At 34.9% G+C, this 20,423-nt stretch overlaps 2 protein-coding genes across 5 annotated transcripts in view; one reads left to right on the top strand and one right to left on the bottom strand.

Annotated features, from left to right (window-relative positions):
- Positions 1-2,529, bottom strand: part of LOC144964924 (tubulin polyglutamylase complex subunit 2-like) — a 17,271-nt gene extending 14,742 nt beyond the window's left edge. For all 4 annotated transcript variants that reach the window (XM_078899717.1, XM_078899718.1, XM_078899715.1 and 1 more), the window contains exons 1-2: positions 2,330-2,529; positions 1,536-1,615 (exon numbers count right to left, since the gene is read on the bottom strand). In XM_078899717.1, the coding sequence (XP_078755843.1) occupies positions 1,536-1,615; positions 2,330-2,387 (138 nt within the window). In that variant the 5' untranslated portion in view covers positions 2,388-2,529. The remainder of the gene's footprint in view (positions 1-1,535; positions 1,616-2,329) is intronic.
- Positions 2,530-2,794: 265 nt separating this feature from the next.
- Positions 2,795-9,310, top strand: LOC144964921 (peptide-N(4)-(N-acetyl-beta-glucosaminyl)asparagine amidase-like). The gene is made up of 5 exons (XM_078899712.1): positions 2,795-3,137; positions 3,645-3,824; positions 4,317-5,535; positions 7,073-7,183; positions 7,670-9,310. The coding sequence occupies exons 1-5, from the start codon at positions 2,916-2,918 to the stop codon at positions 7,843-7,845; spliced, it is 1,908 nt and encodes a 635-aa protein (XP_078755838.1). The 5' UTR covers positions 2,795-2,915; the 3' UTR covers positions 7,846-9,310.
- The last annotated feature ends 11,113 nt before the right edge of the window (positions 9,311-20,423 follow it).

Below are 20,423 nucleotides of genomic sequence, written 5' to 3'. Positions count from 1 at the left end.
TCCTCAAAAGACAAATCTGCCACTGCCACCAGTCTGTGAAAAAGACATACTATGAAGCATATGTCAGGCACATACTGGAATATTGTAGCTCAGTGTGCGATCTTCACACATGACAAGAAATCAATGAGCTAGAAAAAGTCCAACGTTGGGCTGCCAGATTTGTCAGTGGAAACTATGAGCAGGATATAAGCGTAACTCAGCTCATAAATGATCTCCAATGGAAACCGCTACATGAAAGACGATCTATCATCAAACTCCTCGCATTCAACAAAGCACAAAACTGAAAACTCAAAATTCCAACTAGGCATTTGAAACAGAACAACAACAAAACAAGAAACTCAGCAATTAATTTTGAAATCCCCCACTCAAGAACAAACCATCATCTTTAGTCTTTCTTCCCCTCCACCATCCGACTTTGGAACTCCCTACCAACCACTTGTAAACAAGCCCTTTTGAATGATGACTTCAAAAAATTGCTCCCTGCTTCCCTCTAAAACCCCTGTTACTGAAAAGACAGCCATACAATCTTCAGTCTGAGGCTTTGGCCTTAATGGAAGAAGAAGAAGAAGAAGAAGAAGAAGAAGAAGAAGAAGAAGAAGAAGAAGAAGAAGAAGAAGAAGAAGAAGAAGAAGAAGAAGAAGAAGAAAAAGAAGAAGAAGAAGAAAAAGAAAAAGAAGAAGAAGAAGAAGAAGAAGAAGAAGAAGAAGAAGAAGAAGAAGAAGAAGAAGAAGAAGAAGAAGAAGGATGCCTAACCGGCGACATTTATCGTATAAAATAGAATTAAAATGATTCTTTATCTGCTGGGGTAATAAAACAAATATTGTAAAGCGAATTGATCATGGTGAATCTGCGGAAAATAATCTACAGACACGTTTTTTAACACTCTATAAATATACCACTTTTCCACTGTGCATTTTTTCTCCAATTTACTGGACTGAATGTTCTCATCGATAATTTGTTTTTATTCTATTTCATATTGCCATTATAAATAAGTAAATAAATTTTAATATTTGTATAGTGCATTTCCATGGATTTAAAATGTGCAATGCTTTTTGCCTATTTTGTCTGTCTCCTAAAGAAGGCCAATGGCAGAAGCATTGCTTTGGATTGTTTCAACATATAAAAGACATCTTCACTCTTCCATTTTCTTTATATTTACTGGTGTACTCTTTGTTTCCTTGTGCAAAAACTATGTCCTGAAGGTTGCAAAGTCAAAACACAGTGATTAAATTATATAAAAGTATAAATAAATGAATGAATACATAAAAAAATAATTAATAAATAAAAATAAAATTTCCATCATTCATCCCAGGGGGAAATTTGTCTTTACAATCATTATCAAATAAAGAATATAAACTAATAACTAAGACATTACAGTATCTCAAATTGGGCAATATGGATTAAGATTCTTGCTCAGAAGGGGAGGGGGATAAAGAAGGGCTCAAAGTTAAATAATCCTAACGTCACTACAATGCCTTATTCACTCTACCATCTCACTCCATTATTAATGATGTACCATCCCTCTCAAAACTTACCTGTTCCCATATAGCGATAGCTTGTTTTTCAGCTGGTAATTTCACATCGTTTTTTAACTGACTGAGCCCATTTCTTTTTTCTGTCACGGCAAAGAGGGAGAAAAAGGGATAAAATTTATATTTAAAAATAATAAGATTCAAAATAAAAACCCTCGATGTAAAGTTCAAATGAGCAATATTCTCAGTGTAGTGTTAGTGTTAGAGTCATGTAATCGAATCTTTTTTCCTACTCGTTTATACTTCAATTTTTTTTCTTTATATAAACAAGTTCAGTTCAAAGCGACAACAACAATAGTGTAAAATGAAATTGTACGCAAAGAGTATTAAAGTTTGTCAAAATGGAAAGGGCTATATCAGTGTAATGGAACGACCATTTTATCTCTATTTGATTTTGTTCTGTATTACCCGTCGTTGCCATCACTTTGTATTGTTTGACATAAGACTGTGCGCATATGTTTTGGACCTACGTTTGTTTTTGTTGGGTTTTGTTTTGTTTTTTTTTTTTGTTTTTTTTTGTGTGTTTTTTTTTATTTTTTTATTGTTTTTTTTTTGTCATGCATTTTCGCATACTCATTCATATTCAAAATATGTTGAGTATCTGACTGGCCAGTAATAGTAAGAGTAACAGCATTATCTTTCCAAGAGAGGCGTCGTGTCTCTTCCTGCATGGAAGTATTGCTGTGTGCTTGGTATCCTTTGAATGAGCAGATGCAGTGAACATTTTTGGTTCCTTGTTTGGCTGCCTTCTCCTCAAGAAGATTACTAAGACTAAGGAAGTACATGACAGTTCTCACCGAGATATTTCATAATATTCATCATAGTTTGTTCTATGTAGCCTTTAGGTTGCTCCATTTTTTTCAGAATATATAGTCGAGTCTACCAACATATGATTTAATTAATATGATTATAATTAACAGATGGGTTGACAATTTGCATTCAGGTTGGTCAAGTTGGTAGACATTTTGTATCTCGGGAAGCTAAACCAAGACGGTGTAAGGACAGCTAAAGCATCTTGTTTTTTATTCTCTTAAAAATCAAATAAGTTGCAACAATTTCATTCAACATATTTTTATTTCTTACCAAGGTAACTACTTTTTAATAAATTTAAACCAATTGATGATAAATATGAATTTTTAAAAAAGTAATACTTAGAGTTATTATTAAATACAAAGAGTAAAATAAATAGATATATATTTTTTTGTGGTAAGTCCTTACAAACTTGCAACAAAACTTTCTTACTGTGTAGAAGAGTTAGAGTTTTGAGTTGACTGCTGATAGTTGCAAGTTGACAACAAATAACTTTCGTTTTCAGTTACAACTTGGCTGGCTGCTCGCCTCGGTATAGGAAAGGTGAAAGGCGTTTTTCTTCCTCGGTCCAATATGACATCGGCCTACGATTCAGTGAATACTCTAGTAAAAGAGAATGAAGCTCAAGATTTTATGACAGCGTCTAGAATTTTGATCAAATTTGCCTCCAATGTTTTAGAATACCCAAATGAAGAGAAATACAGGAAAATCCGTCTCACAAATCCGACAGTTCAAACAAAACTGCTGAATGTTTCGGGTGGAATGGAATGTCTTTTTGAAATGGGTTTTGAGGAGGTAAGAAAGTTAATATCAATTTATAGGAACAACCCTTGAAGAATAAAAGACTCCGTTTGTTCACCCTCTTGATCTGGAGATTTGAGTGAGATATTTTCTTTGGAAGCGCCAATTGCCAAGGACCTTGGCCTTGACCATTGACAAGATTGACAAATTGTCAAGGACCGTGTCAGAGTTCGTCGACCACGCATATGCTATTAACGACCACGGATTAACATTAGTGTCAAGAAGTGATATTATTGCCTCAGAGTTATGTTATTACTATTAATAATATTTTCTCTTCTCTCTCTCTCTCTCTCTCTCTCTCTCTCTCTCTCTCTCTCTCTCTCTCTCTCTCTCTCTCTCTCTCTCATTTCCTTTCCTGCATCGGCTCATATTATTATTAAATTTAAGTTATAATTTAAATCTTAACACATAGCCCGCAACATTTCATTTTCTTTGCCAAAGTTCTTGATACAAAGATTTATTTGTTCTTTTTCATTATATCAGATGTATTTTGTATTCCAGGATGAGGAATTTCTCACCTTAAAAGTTGGAACTAGCCTTCAAGCTCTCAGGCAGATAAAAGGAGATTTGGAAAAAGAAAGACAAAAACTCGAAACCTCTCAAAATCCAACAGCACGATGTAATCCAGAGCCTATTAATCCACCCGTGTCTCGACCAACAGTTACAGCTCAATCGTTTACAGTAAATTTTCATCATCTCTTATTCCTTATGAAAAGTTGGGGTTTTTTTCATCTATCAAGTTTGTTACCATTATTACTACTATACAACCACTGGGATATTAAAATCTCCACTGATAAGGCACTCAAAACACAAACAAATTACTAATATCAGCCCCGAGTTCAATTGAGATTTTTTTGTGAACCTTTTGTCCACCCAGCAGTGTTTTTTAGCTGTATCTATTAGATCTGGCTGAGAGTACCTTGCATTAGATGCATCCTATTCAAAGGATTGCAAGAAATTATCATAGTTAATGCTACATATAAACTAGTCTTTCTCTCCAATTAGATAATATTTGTTTTGTTTTCAATCAAAATCTTTGTATAAAATTCTAATTCTACCATTCCCCAACCCTCCCTTTTTCGGTTATAAAGCATTCAAAGATTTACATTTGACTATGTTTTATTATGTGTAAATGTATTCTCATATATGATAATGTTTTCATTTCGGTTTCAGGCAAGTGAGGCTAACTTTTTCAGTAGATTGCAAGGTGCTATGGGAAAAGTGATGTCATATGAAAACCATTCAAGTCAAGAAAAAGCTAGAAGAGTAATTCCCATTGAGGAGTTGAAAGCAACGGCTCAAGAAAACTTTGAGGTTCATGGTGATGAAAGAAGGGGCAACAATAAGAAACCCTATGATTTGAGAGACTATTTAGTTCTGGCTCTACTCCGTTGGTTTAAAACTTCATTCTTTAAATGGGTCGATAGCCTACCATGTTCTTTCTGTAATGGGCCTACACATAATACAGGTTCTCTTCCACCATCACAAGAGGATCTTCAATATGGAGCTGGCAGAGTTGAAGCTCATACTTGTAATGTGTGTGCAAGAGTTACAAGATTCCCCAGATATGGCAGTGCTGAAAAGTTATTAGAAACAAGGCGAGGGCGATGTGGAGAATGGGCAGACTGTTTTACTTTATGTTGTAGGGCTCTAGATTTTGAAGCAAGGTATGTTCTTGACTGGACAGATCATGTATGGACTGAAGTATTTTCAAAATCTCAGGACAAGTGGCTACATTGTGATCCTTGTGAGAACATAATGGATAAACCCCTTCTGTATGAATCTGGTTGGGGTAAAAAATTAACTTATATCATTGCATTTGCCAAAGATGATATTCGAGATGTTACATGGAGATATACATCTAAACAAAAAGAGGTACTCTCAAGAAGAAATTTATGTAGAGAGAATTGGCTTGTGAAAACCATTCACAATGTATGGGTAAAAGTAACATCCAGTCTACCAAAGCCAAGAGTGCAAGAGTTAGAGAGGCGATTGGTGAAGGAGATTGTTGGATTTTTATGTGCAAAAGATGTAAGTGCAAATGCAGAATCATTGCCTGGACGAACTACTGGATCAATTGAGTGGAGGAGAGCAAGAGGTGAGCTAGGACATCCAACTGAAGCAACTACTTCTGCAGAAATCAATAAATCATATATTTTTAGACCAACAGAAGAAGAACGTGAAAGTGAAATTATGCACATTTGCTACAGCTGCTCTAAAGATTGTTACATACGTAAATCTTCAAAGAATGATAAGTTGCGTTCTTGGCTCAAATATTCTTTCTCATCTACCAATGTCCATCGAAAAGAAGAATTTGACTGGAAAATGACTTATTTAGCCAGAAAGGAAGGAACTGATTCAGCAGAAATCACATGGAAATTTGATGTGACCGGTAAGATAAAGATTTCATATTGTGCCTACTATTACTATTAAGTTGATTAAATATTTTGAGACGCATTAATAAATTGTTATTTTACACAAGGGTTCATGGATATATGATTTGCTACAAAGTGGAAAATCATGGCTGAAGAAACTCATATTAGGCCTAAAGTATTTTCACAATTAAAATACAATGGAATCCGCATGTAGTCAACACTCTTAAAGTCAATTTCTGCATAAAATCAATACCTCTTGTTAATTCCAAATTTTTTGTTCTTTATCTAAGACTGTTTCATTGATTATGGATAAATTCAACCAAACTTTCTTGTTTGACGGTGTTGGCTTTATCAGGATTCTACTGTACATACACTGTTTATTTTATTTTAGAGTAAAAAGAGAATGGGCTGCACGATAACTCAGGTTTTTCCCATCTTGTAGAAAATAAATTTGATGTTTTTTTTCAGTTTTTATGGTAATAGTCATTGACTTATGTTTCCGTCCTTTATTGACTGCATCCTCAACAAAGGTCTTGATATTTAGTAATTTGTGCATACTATCAGCATTGTACTTGATTTACCTTGCTGATGACCGACTGCTAGACAATTAAAATTTTCCTTTCTCAACCAATTAATAATAATATAATATAATGAATTTATATAGCGCCTAGTTCCAATTTAGAATTGCTCACTGGCGCTTTACATGAACACATCATGTATGATATACAAATATAAAACTGGCATGTTAAAAACTACACAAATTTGATGATAACATAATATATTATAATAAAATACATACTAAGAGTCCAAATTATATGCCCTACAGAAAAGTTCAGTTTTTAACCGTTTTCTAAAGATAATTGGAAGGGGAAAATTGTAAGATGCTTATCTGGCGCAACATGGAGTGAAAGCATTTAAGGGACACACATATGGTGAAATGAATATTGCAAACATGGTATGTTCCTTTTTTGTTTTTTTTAATTTGACAAAAGTCAAATTCCATTATGAAAAGTGGGCGTTTAGAGTTATATTTAAAGTGAAATTATTCTGCTTTACCTAATTAGTGGGCTTTTAGGCAGAACGGGGACATAGATGATCACCACTGTATATACTTTCAATGTCTGGTAAACTCTGAGAGTGCTCTCTTTTTTATATAATATATATTCTTTCAATGTCTGGTTAACTCTAGTCATTAAATGGCTCTGAAGGAAAACTTTCATTTTTTTTATCTGTATGACCTAAAAACTGTCAAAAAACGGTATTATTTCAGAATGATATTGATGCTGAAAATTGAATTTATAGTCAAAACTATGAAAATTCAGTTAAGTTTATGCGTTTCATTCAGTATAATTATTTTTCATAAAGTGCATATAACAAAAATATCATATTTCTGAAAATTATAACTTAAATACACTTTTTACCATCCACTGCACTCAGACAAAATACAAGTTTGATTTGGTGAGTCATGATGAGTCACACATTATAAAGTTGTTGACAAAATGATTACATTACACATTCAAAATCGATGAAACTTTTGGATCGTTTTTTTTTCAGGTACAGATCTAAGAATCAGTAAGCTTGAATTAAAAGCTCCTTCTGCAGTCTATGAAGGTGCCTCTGTCAGTTGGAGAATATGTTCTGGTGATAACTGCTTTGTTCAGGCCGGTAAGACTGTGATTGTGTTTCTTTTTTTTTTTGTTCCACAATCTCAAAAATTGTATTTAATTTTTGTTCCCGTCGCGAAAAATGCATATGATTTTACCTCCAGTCATTTTTTATGCTTAATTATGTAATTTCATGTTGCTGTTATGTTTGTACCATTAAAAGATGATGAAAGGGAAAGAAAAGAAAAAAAATAATCAAAATAATAAATAGAGATATAGTTTGTTTTCAGCATGTCACATTTTAGGCTAAATTCAGTTTTTCATCAACTTTTTTTTTTTTTTCTAAAGAGTCTCACCTGTTTGTCTTGAGATTTGCTCTTCATTCATCTTCTCTTTTATTTTTTCCAAAGTCATGTTAACATCATTAAATTAAAGTTCAAATTGATTGAAATTATGAAAACACTAAGCAATAATTATATTTGTTATGTCAAAAGATTAACATTATGGTCAGTTTTATGCTATTTGTGTTTATATTTGATTTTGACAGGTGAACTGTTAAAAGATTTCATGACGTTTGACTTACAAGGCTCATTGACATTGTCGATAACAGCTGTGCTAACAGGGGGAAAAGGAGAAAACGCATGGCAACACTCGCAGCTATTTAGACAGTCAATGGATGATACAGAAAACTTTCCCTTTGAAGTGAAACTTTGTTTAAATTGAATATTCTGCCATTGATGACTTTAATTAATATTAATTGATTACATTTGTATTGTTTGCTCTTTTGCTTTTTGTCTTTTTTTTTTTCTTTCTTTCTTTTTTTTAGTTTTATTTTAAAAAAATATAATTTCCAGTTTCAAGTCTCTGGGTGGGGTTCCTGGCCTCCCATAGTGGGCAGGGAGGCACTTACTGTCTTATATCCCCTTATAGTTTTTTTTTTCCAATTTGCTCTCTGTCTTTGTCTTGGCTTGAGTTTACTTGGTTTGTCCTGGCCCTGCCCAGAGTCCTTGGCTGGGAGGGAAACAGTCAAATGCATATTTTTTTTTTCCTTGTAAGTCATCTCTCTATTATGTATTATTATATTTATTATGCTTGTGTCCAGATGAGACTCATCGGTCATCTCAAACTCAAACTGAGTACATTGATGGCATGCTCTTGGAATTTACATCTGATCCCTATTTGTTCCCAGTTCCCCTTTGTCTTACTTTTTCTTGGATGCTTTAATTATAATTCTAGAATTTGACTATCCCATTTTCTTCCTTTTTTACTGGTGCTGATATAACCTAAATGTGTTGCAAGCACCGTAAGACCCTTAAAAACAAAAACAAACTGTTTCAAGTCTGCAAAATGAAAGACGTTTTATCTTTGAATGCCATTGAAGAAAAAAGTAAATTGTGCAATACATTTAAAAGTATCCTTTTGTTTCATCACCTCAAGTTGGTTCAAAGCTCAAAATCTTTATTTTCCTGTCGACGTTGTATATTTTTACAATAAAAAGAATTTTTTTTTTTTTAATTAAGTCGGTATGCAAGCTATTTATGGTTAATAATGATAAAAGCATATAAAAATATGTATGCACATGCATATATGGACAATTTCAAAGTGATAAGTAATATTGGAAAAAGTGTAAAATGGTTCTGCTCACGTGCAGATCCTGGCAGTCCTTTTCATCCCGGGACGATTAAAACTTTGAAATTGAAAGTTGTTATATATTTGAAATGACCTGGAAGTGAATTCCAAAGAAATGCAGTTGTGCATTTGGATTTTTTTTTTATTCTGCAACGAATTGGGTTTGTTAACAGGGAATATCAGTTATTATTAATATTAATTATTATTAAGAGTGATCTGTCATCAAGACAGGATGGATATCCTTTGTTAAGATTGTATGTGAAAGTTTTCAGTGCCATGTTAATCCATTTACTTTACTTTTACTTTTTACATTTTTTTAATAGGGACAAGTAGTTCACAGCTAGAGGTATAAGGCCTATGGATTGGAGTTTATCACAATTTCTATAGTTTAAAAATTGTAGTAAAAATTTTCAGCTCCTTTTTGGATGAAATTCATCCTTCAACAAAACAGCTGTAAAAGTTAAAGCCATAAGTCTTATTCACTGTCCTACCCTGTATTTTCCCCTCATCACAAGTGTTTTGATGTAATCTTTTCCACGGATTCAAACTTTATATTTACATAATGATTTTGTGTGGTTATTGTCCCAAATGTTATGACATATGTGAATAATGTAGACTTTACCTCCCCTCCATTGTATGTTCATCATTCCTATGTCTATGCACGTTACATTTTAAATTATTTTCTTTCAATCTTCTTAGTAGTTTAATACTTTTTAAAATATATATTTTTGGTGACATTTGATATAATTGAAAGAGTTTAAACATGATTATTATCATTATTAATAATAATAATAATAAATACTATTATTATTATTATTATTATTATCATTATTATTATTATTATTATTATTATAGTATACTTATATAAGCAATTTTGCTCAATATATGCAAATATGCGAAAATTTACAAGAATTAAAATAGTAATAGCAAAACATGGAATTATTTATTGCAGAGGAGGAGGTGTTTTTTTGTTTTTTTTAAGAACGATGCGTTTTAGGTGGTAAGACATGTCTTCAACTGTTAAAAGACTCTTCTTACCTCTGCTAACCCAGCCCAACCTCTGCTAACCCAGCCCAACCTGCGGGTGGTTGGATGGGAGCATCACCCTTGAATCATATATCTATGATGTTCGCATGGGTGTACGATCCGATAGTGATGTCGTTTCTTCTTCTCTTTACTAGCCTATCCTGCTTCTTTGGTTTGTGATTGTATTTTTGACAGGGGATATTTTTTTTTCTGTAAATCTTCTGCCTGTTTGTTCTTGGTTATTTATAATTTAGCTTATGATATCTTTAGGTTATGATTTTGATTTACATTTGTACTATTTTTGTTAGATTGCTTGTTTTTTTTTTTGTTTCAGCGGTCTCTCATATAACCTCAATTGTGTTGGAAGAGACCTAAAGCAACAAACAACAACCAGCCCAACCTCATGTATAACATTTATAAAGCTTCTTGAATGTAAATATATCTGTGGATAATGTCTAAAAGAAAAAAAAAGGATGAACTGAAAGCACACGATGGCTTTTGGTTAGTAATCTGTGACAGGTTTTAGTTGACATGATAGAATCAATGTCAGTATCAGTACTTTGCTGAACTAACCTAGTATAGTAATACTCTTTCTTATTCTTTTTTGTTTTTAAATTTAATTTTTTTTTCTTTATTATTGGGTTTATTTTTTTATTTATTTAACTTTTGTTTCCCCATATGTACTGAGTCAATGTGAAATGCAATTTAAAAAATTATTATTAATAAAATGAATTTTGAAATAAAATAATACATGGAAAGAATGATATATACTTTCTTGTTATTTTCAATACTCCGAGTTACTCCTGGCATAGCGCTTTTTCAATTCTTTTTTTTTTTTTTTTACTCATATTCATATAGTTTCTATCACAATAAGCAACTTGGAGAACATTCTCACGTCTTATTATGTTGTTTCGTGTTCACATTGTGTTTGTAAAACTATGGAAAAGAATTCACCTGGGTGGGGGTCTTTTAACTTCCCTTAGTGAACAGGGAAGTCACTTGTGTCTTATATTCCCCCCTATATCTGTTTTTCAGGCTGCTTTCTGTCTTTGTCTTGGAATGAGATTACTAAGTTTTGCCCTGACCCTGGTCGGAGTCCTTATCTGAGAGGGGAAACAGATGTAGTCATAGTTTGGGGGGAGGATTTTTTAATTCCTTCTGGGTGGGGATCCTGACCTCTCATAGTGGGCAGGGAGGTACATACTGTGTCTTCTATCCCCTTATATCTGTTTTCCAACATGCTTTCTGTCTTTGTCTTGGAATGAGATTACTTGGTTTTGTCCTGGTCCTGGACAGATGCCCTGGCTGAGAGGGAAACAGTCGAATGTATAGTTAGTTTTGGGAGATGATATTTTTTTCATTGTAAATCATCTCTCTGTTATGCACTGCATTGTGCTTTCTTTATATTATATATGATTTGTAAAACATTTGAGTGTGTTCCTCTTAGCGGGGACCTGTGCTTGTGTCTGGATGAGACTTTTAGTGATCTCAAACTAAGTACTTTGATAGAGTGCTTTTGGAATCTACACCTGTTTCTTATTTGAACCAATTCCCCTTTGTCTTCCCTTTTCTTGGATGCTTTATTGTAATTCTAGAACTTTTTACTATCCCATTTTCTTCCTTTTTACTGGCGCTGATATGACCTTAATGTGTTGCAAGCGCCGTAAAACCCTTAAAAACAAAAACAAAAAACATTTTATTTCCTTGTAGTTGTAAATCATCTGTGTGTTAAGTACTATAATATATTGTAAGCACATGAGTATATTCCCTTTAGTGGGATTCTATGCTTGTTTCTGTATGAGACATTTAGGTGATCTCAAGCTATGTAAACCGGTAAGTGTGCTCTCAGACTCTCCACCTGTTCCCTATTTGAGCCAGTCTTACTTTTTCTTCTTCTTCTTCTTCTTCTTCTTCTTCTTCTTCTTCGTCTTGTGGAAACCTCCAATATTGTCGAGGATCACTCCACAGTTTATAGTGTTTTACATTTTAAACTTGCTAAAACTCTGCACATAATACTAAAAAACAAAAACAAAAAAAACACATAGATTCAAAAGTCACGTTGTGAACTCTAGCAATCGCGTGAAGGCATGTTGGCAACCGTTTTCAGCCACTTCAGCTGGGAGGCTAATCCATAGTCGGGCAGTGGAAGGGAAAAACGAATACATGTGGGCGTCTGCTTTTGATGTTGTGATGGTTACTCTTGCTGTGTGTCCCCTCATATTTCTTGTGCCGATATCTTTGATGTCGTTTGGAAGTTTAAGGCACGAATTTTTGTAGTAGATCTTGTGGAATAATTTAAGTTTATCTATCTTTCTTCTCTTTTCCAGAGGTTCAAGGCCAATCCGTTGTGATATTTCAGACGCACTTATTTAGGCAATATTACAATCTTTTTCAGACAGAAGACAACGCTGTTAACAGCCAAGTACTCATTTTACACCTGAGTATGGTGAGATAATGTGAATAAAGAGCCTTTTCCAAGGACTCAACTGTGCGCCGAGCGAGGCTCGAACAATATAACACATTATCCACTGGCTCCACCTCATACAAGTCTCATTCAGTCAGCTAACTTTTGTGGAGTGAATCAGTGTCAAGTGGAGATGGTGTGAGTTTGGATAATGAGAAAGCCTAAACTATTGTATACTTAAAATTAACCCATCCCCATATTAGGCATTTAGATCTGGAAGAAAGAATGTTAAGATTTTAGAGGACAAATAAGGAAGAAAAAATCTTTTCCTGTCCTGCAGAACTTTCCAAACGTTTCAAAGTTCTGGATTACGGAGATTGTAGCTTGTTTTAGTAACATGAATACAATTCAGAATATAAGAAGAATGGAAGAACATAATGTAACAATGAGATTTTCCTCTAATTATTTTATTAGATACTCTAAAAACATCTAAAAGCAATCAGAATGGAATATTCACAATTTACTCTGTAAGATACATTAAACAATGTCTGAAGACTTTCTCATGGAATGGGAATAGCAATAAATGTGTAAAATCAAAGTTCTCAAATTTTTATGGGAATGTGACTGTAACCTTTGTGTGCTTTTACTGGTAAATCTAGAATTTTGACTATTCCTTTTACTTCCCTTTTACGGGCGCCGAACCCCAAATGTCTTGCAAGGGCGTAAAACCCTTTCAAACAACCTAAATACATAAGTCAAAATGGAACATTACTCCCCCCCCCCCCCCCCCCCCCCTTTGCCGCCTTTGTGAAGCAAACTGTCTGAACAAACCTGGAATCCTCTCTCTCTCTCTCTCTCTCTCTCTCTCTCTCTCTCTCTCTCTCTCTCTCTCTCTCTCTCTCTCCTCACTCTCTCTCTCTCTCTCTCTCTCTCTCTCCACTCAGGTTATGGTAACGTTGGACTCTCAATTGTGGGTACAAAATTGATCCACACTCCCTGGAAAAGACTCTTAACTCACATTCTCTCACCATACTCAGGTGTAAAATGAGTACCTGGCCGTTAACAGCGTTGTCTCTGTCCGAAAAAATTGTAATATCGCCTAATAGGCGTCATGTCCCGTCCTACATGTTAAATGTTGCTGTTGGCCTATGACCCCTTGTAAAGCGATTTGAGCACGTTAAGTGGATATTGCGCTATAGAAAAGTTCATTTTTTTAAAATTTAACAAAAAATGGAAATGAAACTGATAAAAGTTCGACTGGTCGATTTGGATAAGAAACCTAGACCATGAATGTGGTCTCCCTAGCCTCTCCCTTTCTTGAAAGAACTCTTTTATTCGTAGGGAAAGAAAACCAAAGTGTTTTCGTTTCGATTTCTCGTACGAGAAAGAAAAGATGCATGCATGCATGTTGAGTTTTGTAACCATGAAAATATTACAAAAAGCAGAATTTTAAAAGATATTCATCCTTCTCATAGATGGTGGGCTATTTATCTGTGCTGTTTTTGCTTAGACTTAGATATTCAGAAAGTTTTATTGAGCGTAGCAGTCAGTGTGTCAAAGTAGCAAAGTAAAAAAAAGTCGTTGTGATGAATGAATGGAATGAGAATGGCACGGTCAACACCATATTTTTCATCTTAAGTCAACGTTCAGTCACTCTTCAGAGCCCTGGGCATTGGTAAGGGAATGAGGCCCCTGCCGTCATCTTGCTTTGTTTACATAGAGACCATGGCCAGATGGTTTGTGTGAGGGCACTGGCACTGGTAAAGGAGAGAAGTCCCTGTTGACTTCTTGCTTTGTTTACACTACACAGACTGTGGCCAGATGATTTAAAGTATTCCAAGGCTAAATATTAGCCATTTTTTTTCTGTACCTGAATTATTTCTATGTGGTCTTGTGGTAGTGGTATGACACTCGCTTTCGGATTGGAAGGTCCTGGGTTCGAGCCTCGCGCTTGGCACATAGTTGAGTCCTTGGAAAAGACTCTTTACTCACATTCTCTCACTGTATTCAGGTGTAAAATGATTACCTGACCGTTAACAGCATTGGCATTGTCCTAAAAATTGTAATAGCGCCTAACAGGCGTCATGTCCGTCCTACATGTTAAATGTTGCTGTTGACCAGGGACCCCTTGTATAGCACTTTGAGCATGTTTAGTGGATATTACACTATATAAAAGCTCAAAAAAAGCTCAATTTCTAGCAACCAAAAATAGGCTATAGCTTATGATAGCCATGTTCATTTATCATTTTTAAACGTGCCATGTTTTTTGTGTTTTATAAAAACCGATACCACTGGCTGATAAAGAAGAAGATTGTCAAAAAAAAAAAAAAAGAAAGAAATAGAAGAACAAGAAAAAAAATCTTCTGGTTTACCTTAACGAGGTACTTATTCTATTTGCATTAGTACTACTGCGATTAGTTTAGTGATTTCATGGTGGAATCGCTATTTAACGAGGTACTTATTTTATTCGTATTAGGACTACTGTGATTAGTTTAGTGATTTCATGGTGGAATTGCTATTCGCTGTAGTAGAAGTGCTCTCCAGTCTCTGAAATTTAGTCTTTGTCCCCTTACTGAACACAACACTGTATTTTCTGTCAAAATGGCGTGCTGTCAAATGGCTTGAAGTTAAATGTGAGTGTGTTAGTTTGAGAAGGAAAGAAAAGAAGGGATGATTGAACATTTCAACTTTTCCTTCAAGTCTGAAACTTGACAAGATTGTGTTTTGTTTTGTTTTTGTTACCCCAATCTAATCTATGAAAATTTCCCTTTCCCCACCTCTCCAACTTGATCATTCATTAACATCTTGAAATCTATCAGCTTATTAGTCAGATTACTTTAATGAGAATAGTTCCATCCCCGTTTATTGTATTATTTACAGTTAGTTAAATATATTTTATAAAGTTCCAGGAATATCTCTCTCTCTCTCTCTCTCTCTCTCTCTCTCTCTCTCTCTCTCTCTCTCTCTCTCTCTCTCTCTCTCTCTCTCTCTCTCTCTCTCTCTCTCACACACACACTCTCGCCATTGCTCAGTGCTCCTGCAAATAATAGAAGTTACCATCAATAAACTACCTCTACTATTACAGCCACCACTACATCATCATTACTACTACTACCACAGCAACCTCCACATCGCTATAAAAACTATAGCAACCACCACCACCTTTACATCATCATCTTCCTCTTCATCATCATCACAACCCCAACCATCACATCATCGTCATCACTACCTGTACCACAGCTACTACATCATTATCAAAACTACAGCAACTGCCACCACTATTACATCATCATCATAATCTTTATAGTCATCATCACTATCACTACTACATCATCAACACCACCACTACAATCACAACCACCACATCAACACCACCATCACTGCACAGCAACAGGTACATCGTCATCGTCAATGAAATGCGAAATAATAATAATAGTAATAATTTTTTAAAATAATAATTTAAAAAATTAATAATAATCAATTTTTTAAAATACTAAATTAGAAAAAAAAATATATTTATAATAATAATGTAGTTTATATATTTTGGGCCCAATCCTCTATTTCTATACAATAAAGCTCTAGGCTCCAAGGCTTCTACTGCAAATACAGAACAAACCCACATTTGCAGTAGTACTGACTCCAGAACTGCCCAAGAAACAAAGCAAGATGGCGACTGGGACCAAATTGTAGCCAATTTTATTAAAATGTTGCCATATATCATTTTTAAACATGCCATTTTAGTGATAAAAAAAAACAAAACAAAACATTATACCTTTGCAGTATACCTGTGCGGCTATGTGGTCTAGTGGTATGACACTCTCTTTCAGATCGAAAGGTCCTGGGTTCGAGCCTCGCTCGGCTCATAGTTGAGTCCTTGGAAAAGGCTCTTTCCTCACATTCTCTCACCATACTCAGGTGTAAAATGAGAACCTGGCCGTTAACAGCATTGCCTTTGTCTGAAAAATTGTAATATCGCATAACAGGCGTCATGTCTCGTCCTACATGTTAAATGTTGCTGTTGACCAGGGACCCCTTGTAAAGCACATTGAGCACATTTAGTGGATATTGCACTATATAAAAGCTCAATTAAAAAAGAAATATTTTAGTAATTTAAACCCGATATCACTGTGACAGATGAAGAGTGTAGAAGAAGATTGTCAACCCGAAGAAAGGAAGAAAAAATGTTTTAATTTAGTTTTTTTCAAAATACAATCCAGTGATTAAAATAAATTTCACAAATTTATTATCTGGACACTTGTAAGCTTCCCTAGGACACAAAGCAAGTTCCTCTGCCACCACTATCACTTCAGAACTGTTATTTATCAAGAACAGTCAAGATGGCAACTCAGTCTGTGTAAACTAAGCAAGACGACAGCAAGGACTTTGCTCCTTTACCAATGCCATGCCCTGGGGCACATGTCAACCAATGATTGAGACAAATAAAATGCTTTTTTAATTGACACTTTTTCATAAACTGGACTAATTAGTAAGATTTGGGAAAGTAATTTCATTTGTCTGTATTAGTTAATAATCTGGTTGAACTGATGGAGAATGGAGGCTGCACACTGCACAAACGTAGTACAGAGTGGTGTGGAGACCAGTAATTGCGATATCAGGATCGAGATGATGACAGAAAAATAGTTGCGTACATAGTGGTGTGATTGTAGGGAGTGTTTCTCATAAACCTGTCGGTTGAAAGCCAAGTAATTTCGGGAATTCCCAGAACCAATAATATTAACCCAGAGTTTTCACTACCTGTAATTTCTCTGTGCTGAGAAAATCTTCTGCCTGTTTGTTCTTGGTTATTTATAATTTAGCTTATGATATCTTTAGGTTATGATTTTGATTTACATTTGTACTATTTTTGTTAGATTGCTTGTTTTTTTTTTGTTTCAGCGGTCTCTCATATAACCTCAATTGTGTTGGAAGAGACCTAAAGCAACAAACAACAACCAGCCCAACCTCATGTATAACATTTATAAAGCTTCTTGAATGTAAATATATCTGTGGATAATGTCTAAAAGAAAAAAAAAGGATGAACTGAAAGCACACGATGGCTTTTGGTTAGTAATCTGTGACAGGTTTTAGTTGACATGATAGAATCAATGTCAGTATCAGTACTTTGCTGAACTAACCTAGTATAGTAATACTCTTTCTTATTCTTTTTTGTTTTTAAATTTAATTTTTTTTTCTTTATTATTGGGTTTATTTTTTTATTTATTTAACTTTTGTTTCCCCATATGTACTGAGTCAATGTGAAATGCAATTTAAAAAATTATTATTAATAAAATGAATTTTGAAATAAAATAATACATGGAAAGAATGATATATACTTTCTTGTTATTTTCAATACTCCGAGTTACTCCTGGCATAGCGCTTTTTCAATTCTTTTTTTTTTTTTTTACTCATATTCATATAGTTTCTATCACAATAAGCAACTTGGAGAACATTCTCACGTCTTATTATGTTGTTTCGTGTTCACATTGTGTTTGTAAAACTATGGAAAAGAATTCACCTGGGTGGGGGTCTTTTAACTTCCCTTAGTGAACAGGGAAGTCACTTGTGTCTTATATTCCCCCCTATATCTGTTTTTCAGGCTGCTTTCTGTCTTTGTCTTGGAATGAGATTACTAAGTTTTGCCCTGACCCTGGTCGGAGTCCTTATCTGAGAGGGGAAACAGATGTAGTCATAGTTTGGGGGGAGGATTTTTTAATTCCTTCTGGGTGGGGATCCTGACCTCTCATAGTGGGCAGGGAGGTACATACTGTGTCTTCTATCCCCTTATATCTGTTTTCCAACATGCTTTCTGTCTTTGTCTTGGAATGAGATTACTTGGTTTTGTCCTGGTCCTGGACAGATGCCCTGGCTGAGAGGGAAACAGTCGAATGTATAGTTAGTTTTGGGAGATGATATTTTTTTCATTGTAAATCATCTCTCTGTTATGCACTGCATTGTGCTTTCTTTATATTATATATGATTTGTAAAACATTTGAGTGTGTTCCTCTTAGCGGGGACCTGTGCTTGTGTCTGGATGAGACTTTTAGTGATCTCAAACTAAGTACTTTGATAGAGTGCTTTTGGAATCTACACCTGTTTCTTATTTGAACCAATTCCCCTTTGTCTTCCCTTTTCTTGGATGCTTTATTGTAATTCTAGAACTTTTTACTATCCCATTTTCTTCCTTTTTACTGGCGCTGATATGACCTTAATGTGTTGCAAGCGCCGTAAAACCCTTAAAAACAAAAACAAAAACATTTTATTTCCTTGTAGTTGTAAATCATCTGTGTGTTAAGTACTATAATATATTGTAAGCACATGAGTATATTCCCTTTAGTGGGATTCTATGCTTGTTTCTGTATGAGACATTTAGGTGATCTCAAGCTATGTAAACCGGTAAGTGTGCTCTCAGACTCTCCACCTGTTCCCTATTTGAGCCAGTCTTACTTTTTCTTCTTCTTCTTCTTCTTCTTCTTCTTCTTCTTCTTCTTCTTCGTCTTGTGGAAACCTCCAATATTGTCGAGGATCACTCCACAGTTTATAGTGTTTTACATTTTAAACTTGCTAAAACTCTGCACATAATACTAAAAAACAAAAACAAAAAAAACACATAGATTCAAAAGTCACGTTGTGAACTCTAGCAATCGCGTGAAGGCATGTTGGCAACCGTTTTCAGCCACTTCAGCTGGGAGGCTAATCCATAGTCGGGCAGTGGAAGGGAAAAACGAATACATGTGGGCGTCTGCTTTTGATGTTGTGATGGTTACTCTTGCTGTGTGTCCCCTCATATTTCTTGTGCCGATATCTTTGATGTCGTTTGGAAGTTTAAGGCACGAATTTTTGTAGTAGATCTTGTGGAATAATTTAAGTTTATCTATCTTTCTTCTCTTTTCCAGAGGTTCAAGGCCAATCCGTTGTGATATTTCAGACGCACTTATTTAGGCAATATTACAATCTTTTTCAGACAGAAGACAACGCTGTTAACAGCCAAGTACTCATTTTACACCTGAGTATGGTGAGATAATGTGAATAAAGAGCCTTTTCCAAGGACTCAACTGTGCGCCGAGCGAGGCTCGAACAATATAACACATTATCCACTGGCTCCACCTCATACAAGTCTCATTCAGTCAGCTAACTTTTGTGGAGTGAATCAGTGTCAAGTGGAGATGGTGTGAGTTTGGATAATGAGAAAGCCTAAACTATTGTATACTTAAAATTAACCCATCCCCATATTAGGCATTTAGATCTGGAAGAAAGAATGTTAAGATTTTAGAGGACAAATAAGGAAGAAAAAATCTTTTCCTGTCCTGCAGAACTTTCCAAACGTTTCAAAGTTCTGGATTACGGAGATTGTAGCTTGTTTTAGTAACATGAATACAATTCAGAATATAAGAAGAATGGAAGAACATAATGTAACAATGAGATTTTCCTCTAATTATTTTATTAGATACTCTAAAAACATCTAAAAGCAATCAGAATGGAATATTCACAATTTACTCTGTAAGATACATTAAACAATGTCTGAAGACTTTCTCATGGAATGGGAATAGCAATAAATGTGTAAAATCAAAGTTCTCAAATTTTTATGGGAATGTGACTGTAACCTTTGTGTGCTTTTACTGGTAAATCTAGAATTTTGACTATTCCTTTTACTTCCCTTTTACGGGCCCGAACCCCAAATGTCTTGCAAGGGCGTAAAACCCTTTCAAACAACCTAAATACATAAGTCAAAATGGAACATTACTCCCCCCCCCCCCCCCCCCCCCCCTTTGCCGCCTTTGTGAAGCAAACTGTCTGAACAAACCTGGAATCCTCTCTCTCTCTCTCTCTCTCTCTCCCCTCTCTCTCTCTCTCTCTCTCTCTCTCTCTCTCTCTCTCTCTCACTCTCTCTCTCTCTCTCTCCACTCAGGTTATGGTAACGTTGGACTCTCAATTGTGGGTACAAAATTGATCCACACTCCCTGGAAAAGACTCTTAACTCACATTCTCTCACCATACTCAGGTGTAAAATGAGTACCTGGCCGTTAACAGCGTTGTCTCTGTCCGAAAAAATTGTAATATCGCCTAATAGGCGTCATGTCCCGTCCTACATGTTAAATGTTGCTGTTGGCCTATGACCCCTTGTAAAGCGATTTGAGCACGTTAAGTGGATATTGCGCTATAGAAAAGTTCATTTTTTAAAAATTTAACAAAAAATGGAAATGAAACTGATAAAAGTTCGACTGGTCGATTTGGATAAGAAACC

The sequence above is a fragment of the Berghia stephanieae genome, chromosome 2 (genome assembly GCF_034508935.2).
Source record: "Berghia stephanieae isolate SIO BIC M18660-M18661 chromosome 2, UCSD_Bste_1.3, whole genome shotgun sequence".
NCBI lineage: Eukaryota > Metazoa > Mollusca > Gastropoda > Nudibranchia > Aeolidiidae > Berghia > Berghia stephanieae.
The sequence above is the reverse complement of the archived record's forward strand: the minus strand, read 5'-3'. Positions and strand labels throughout refer to the sequence as shown.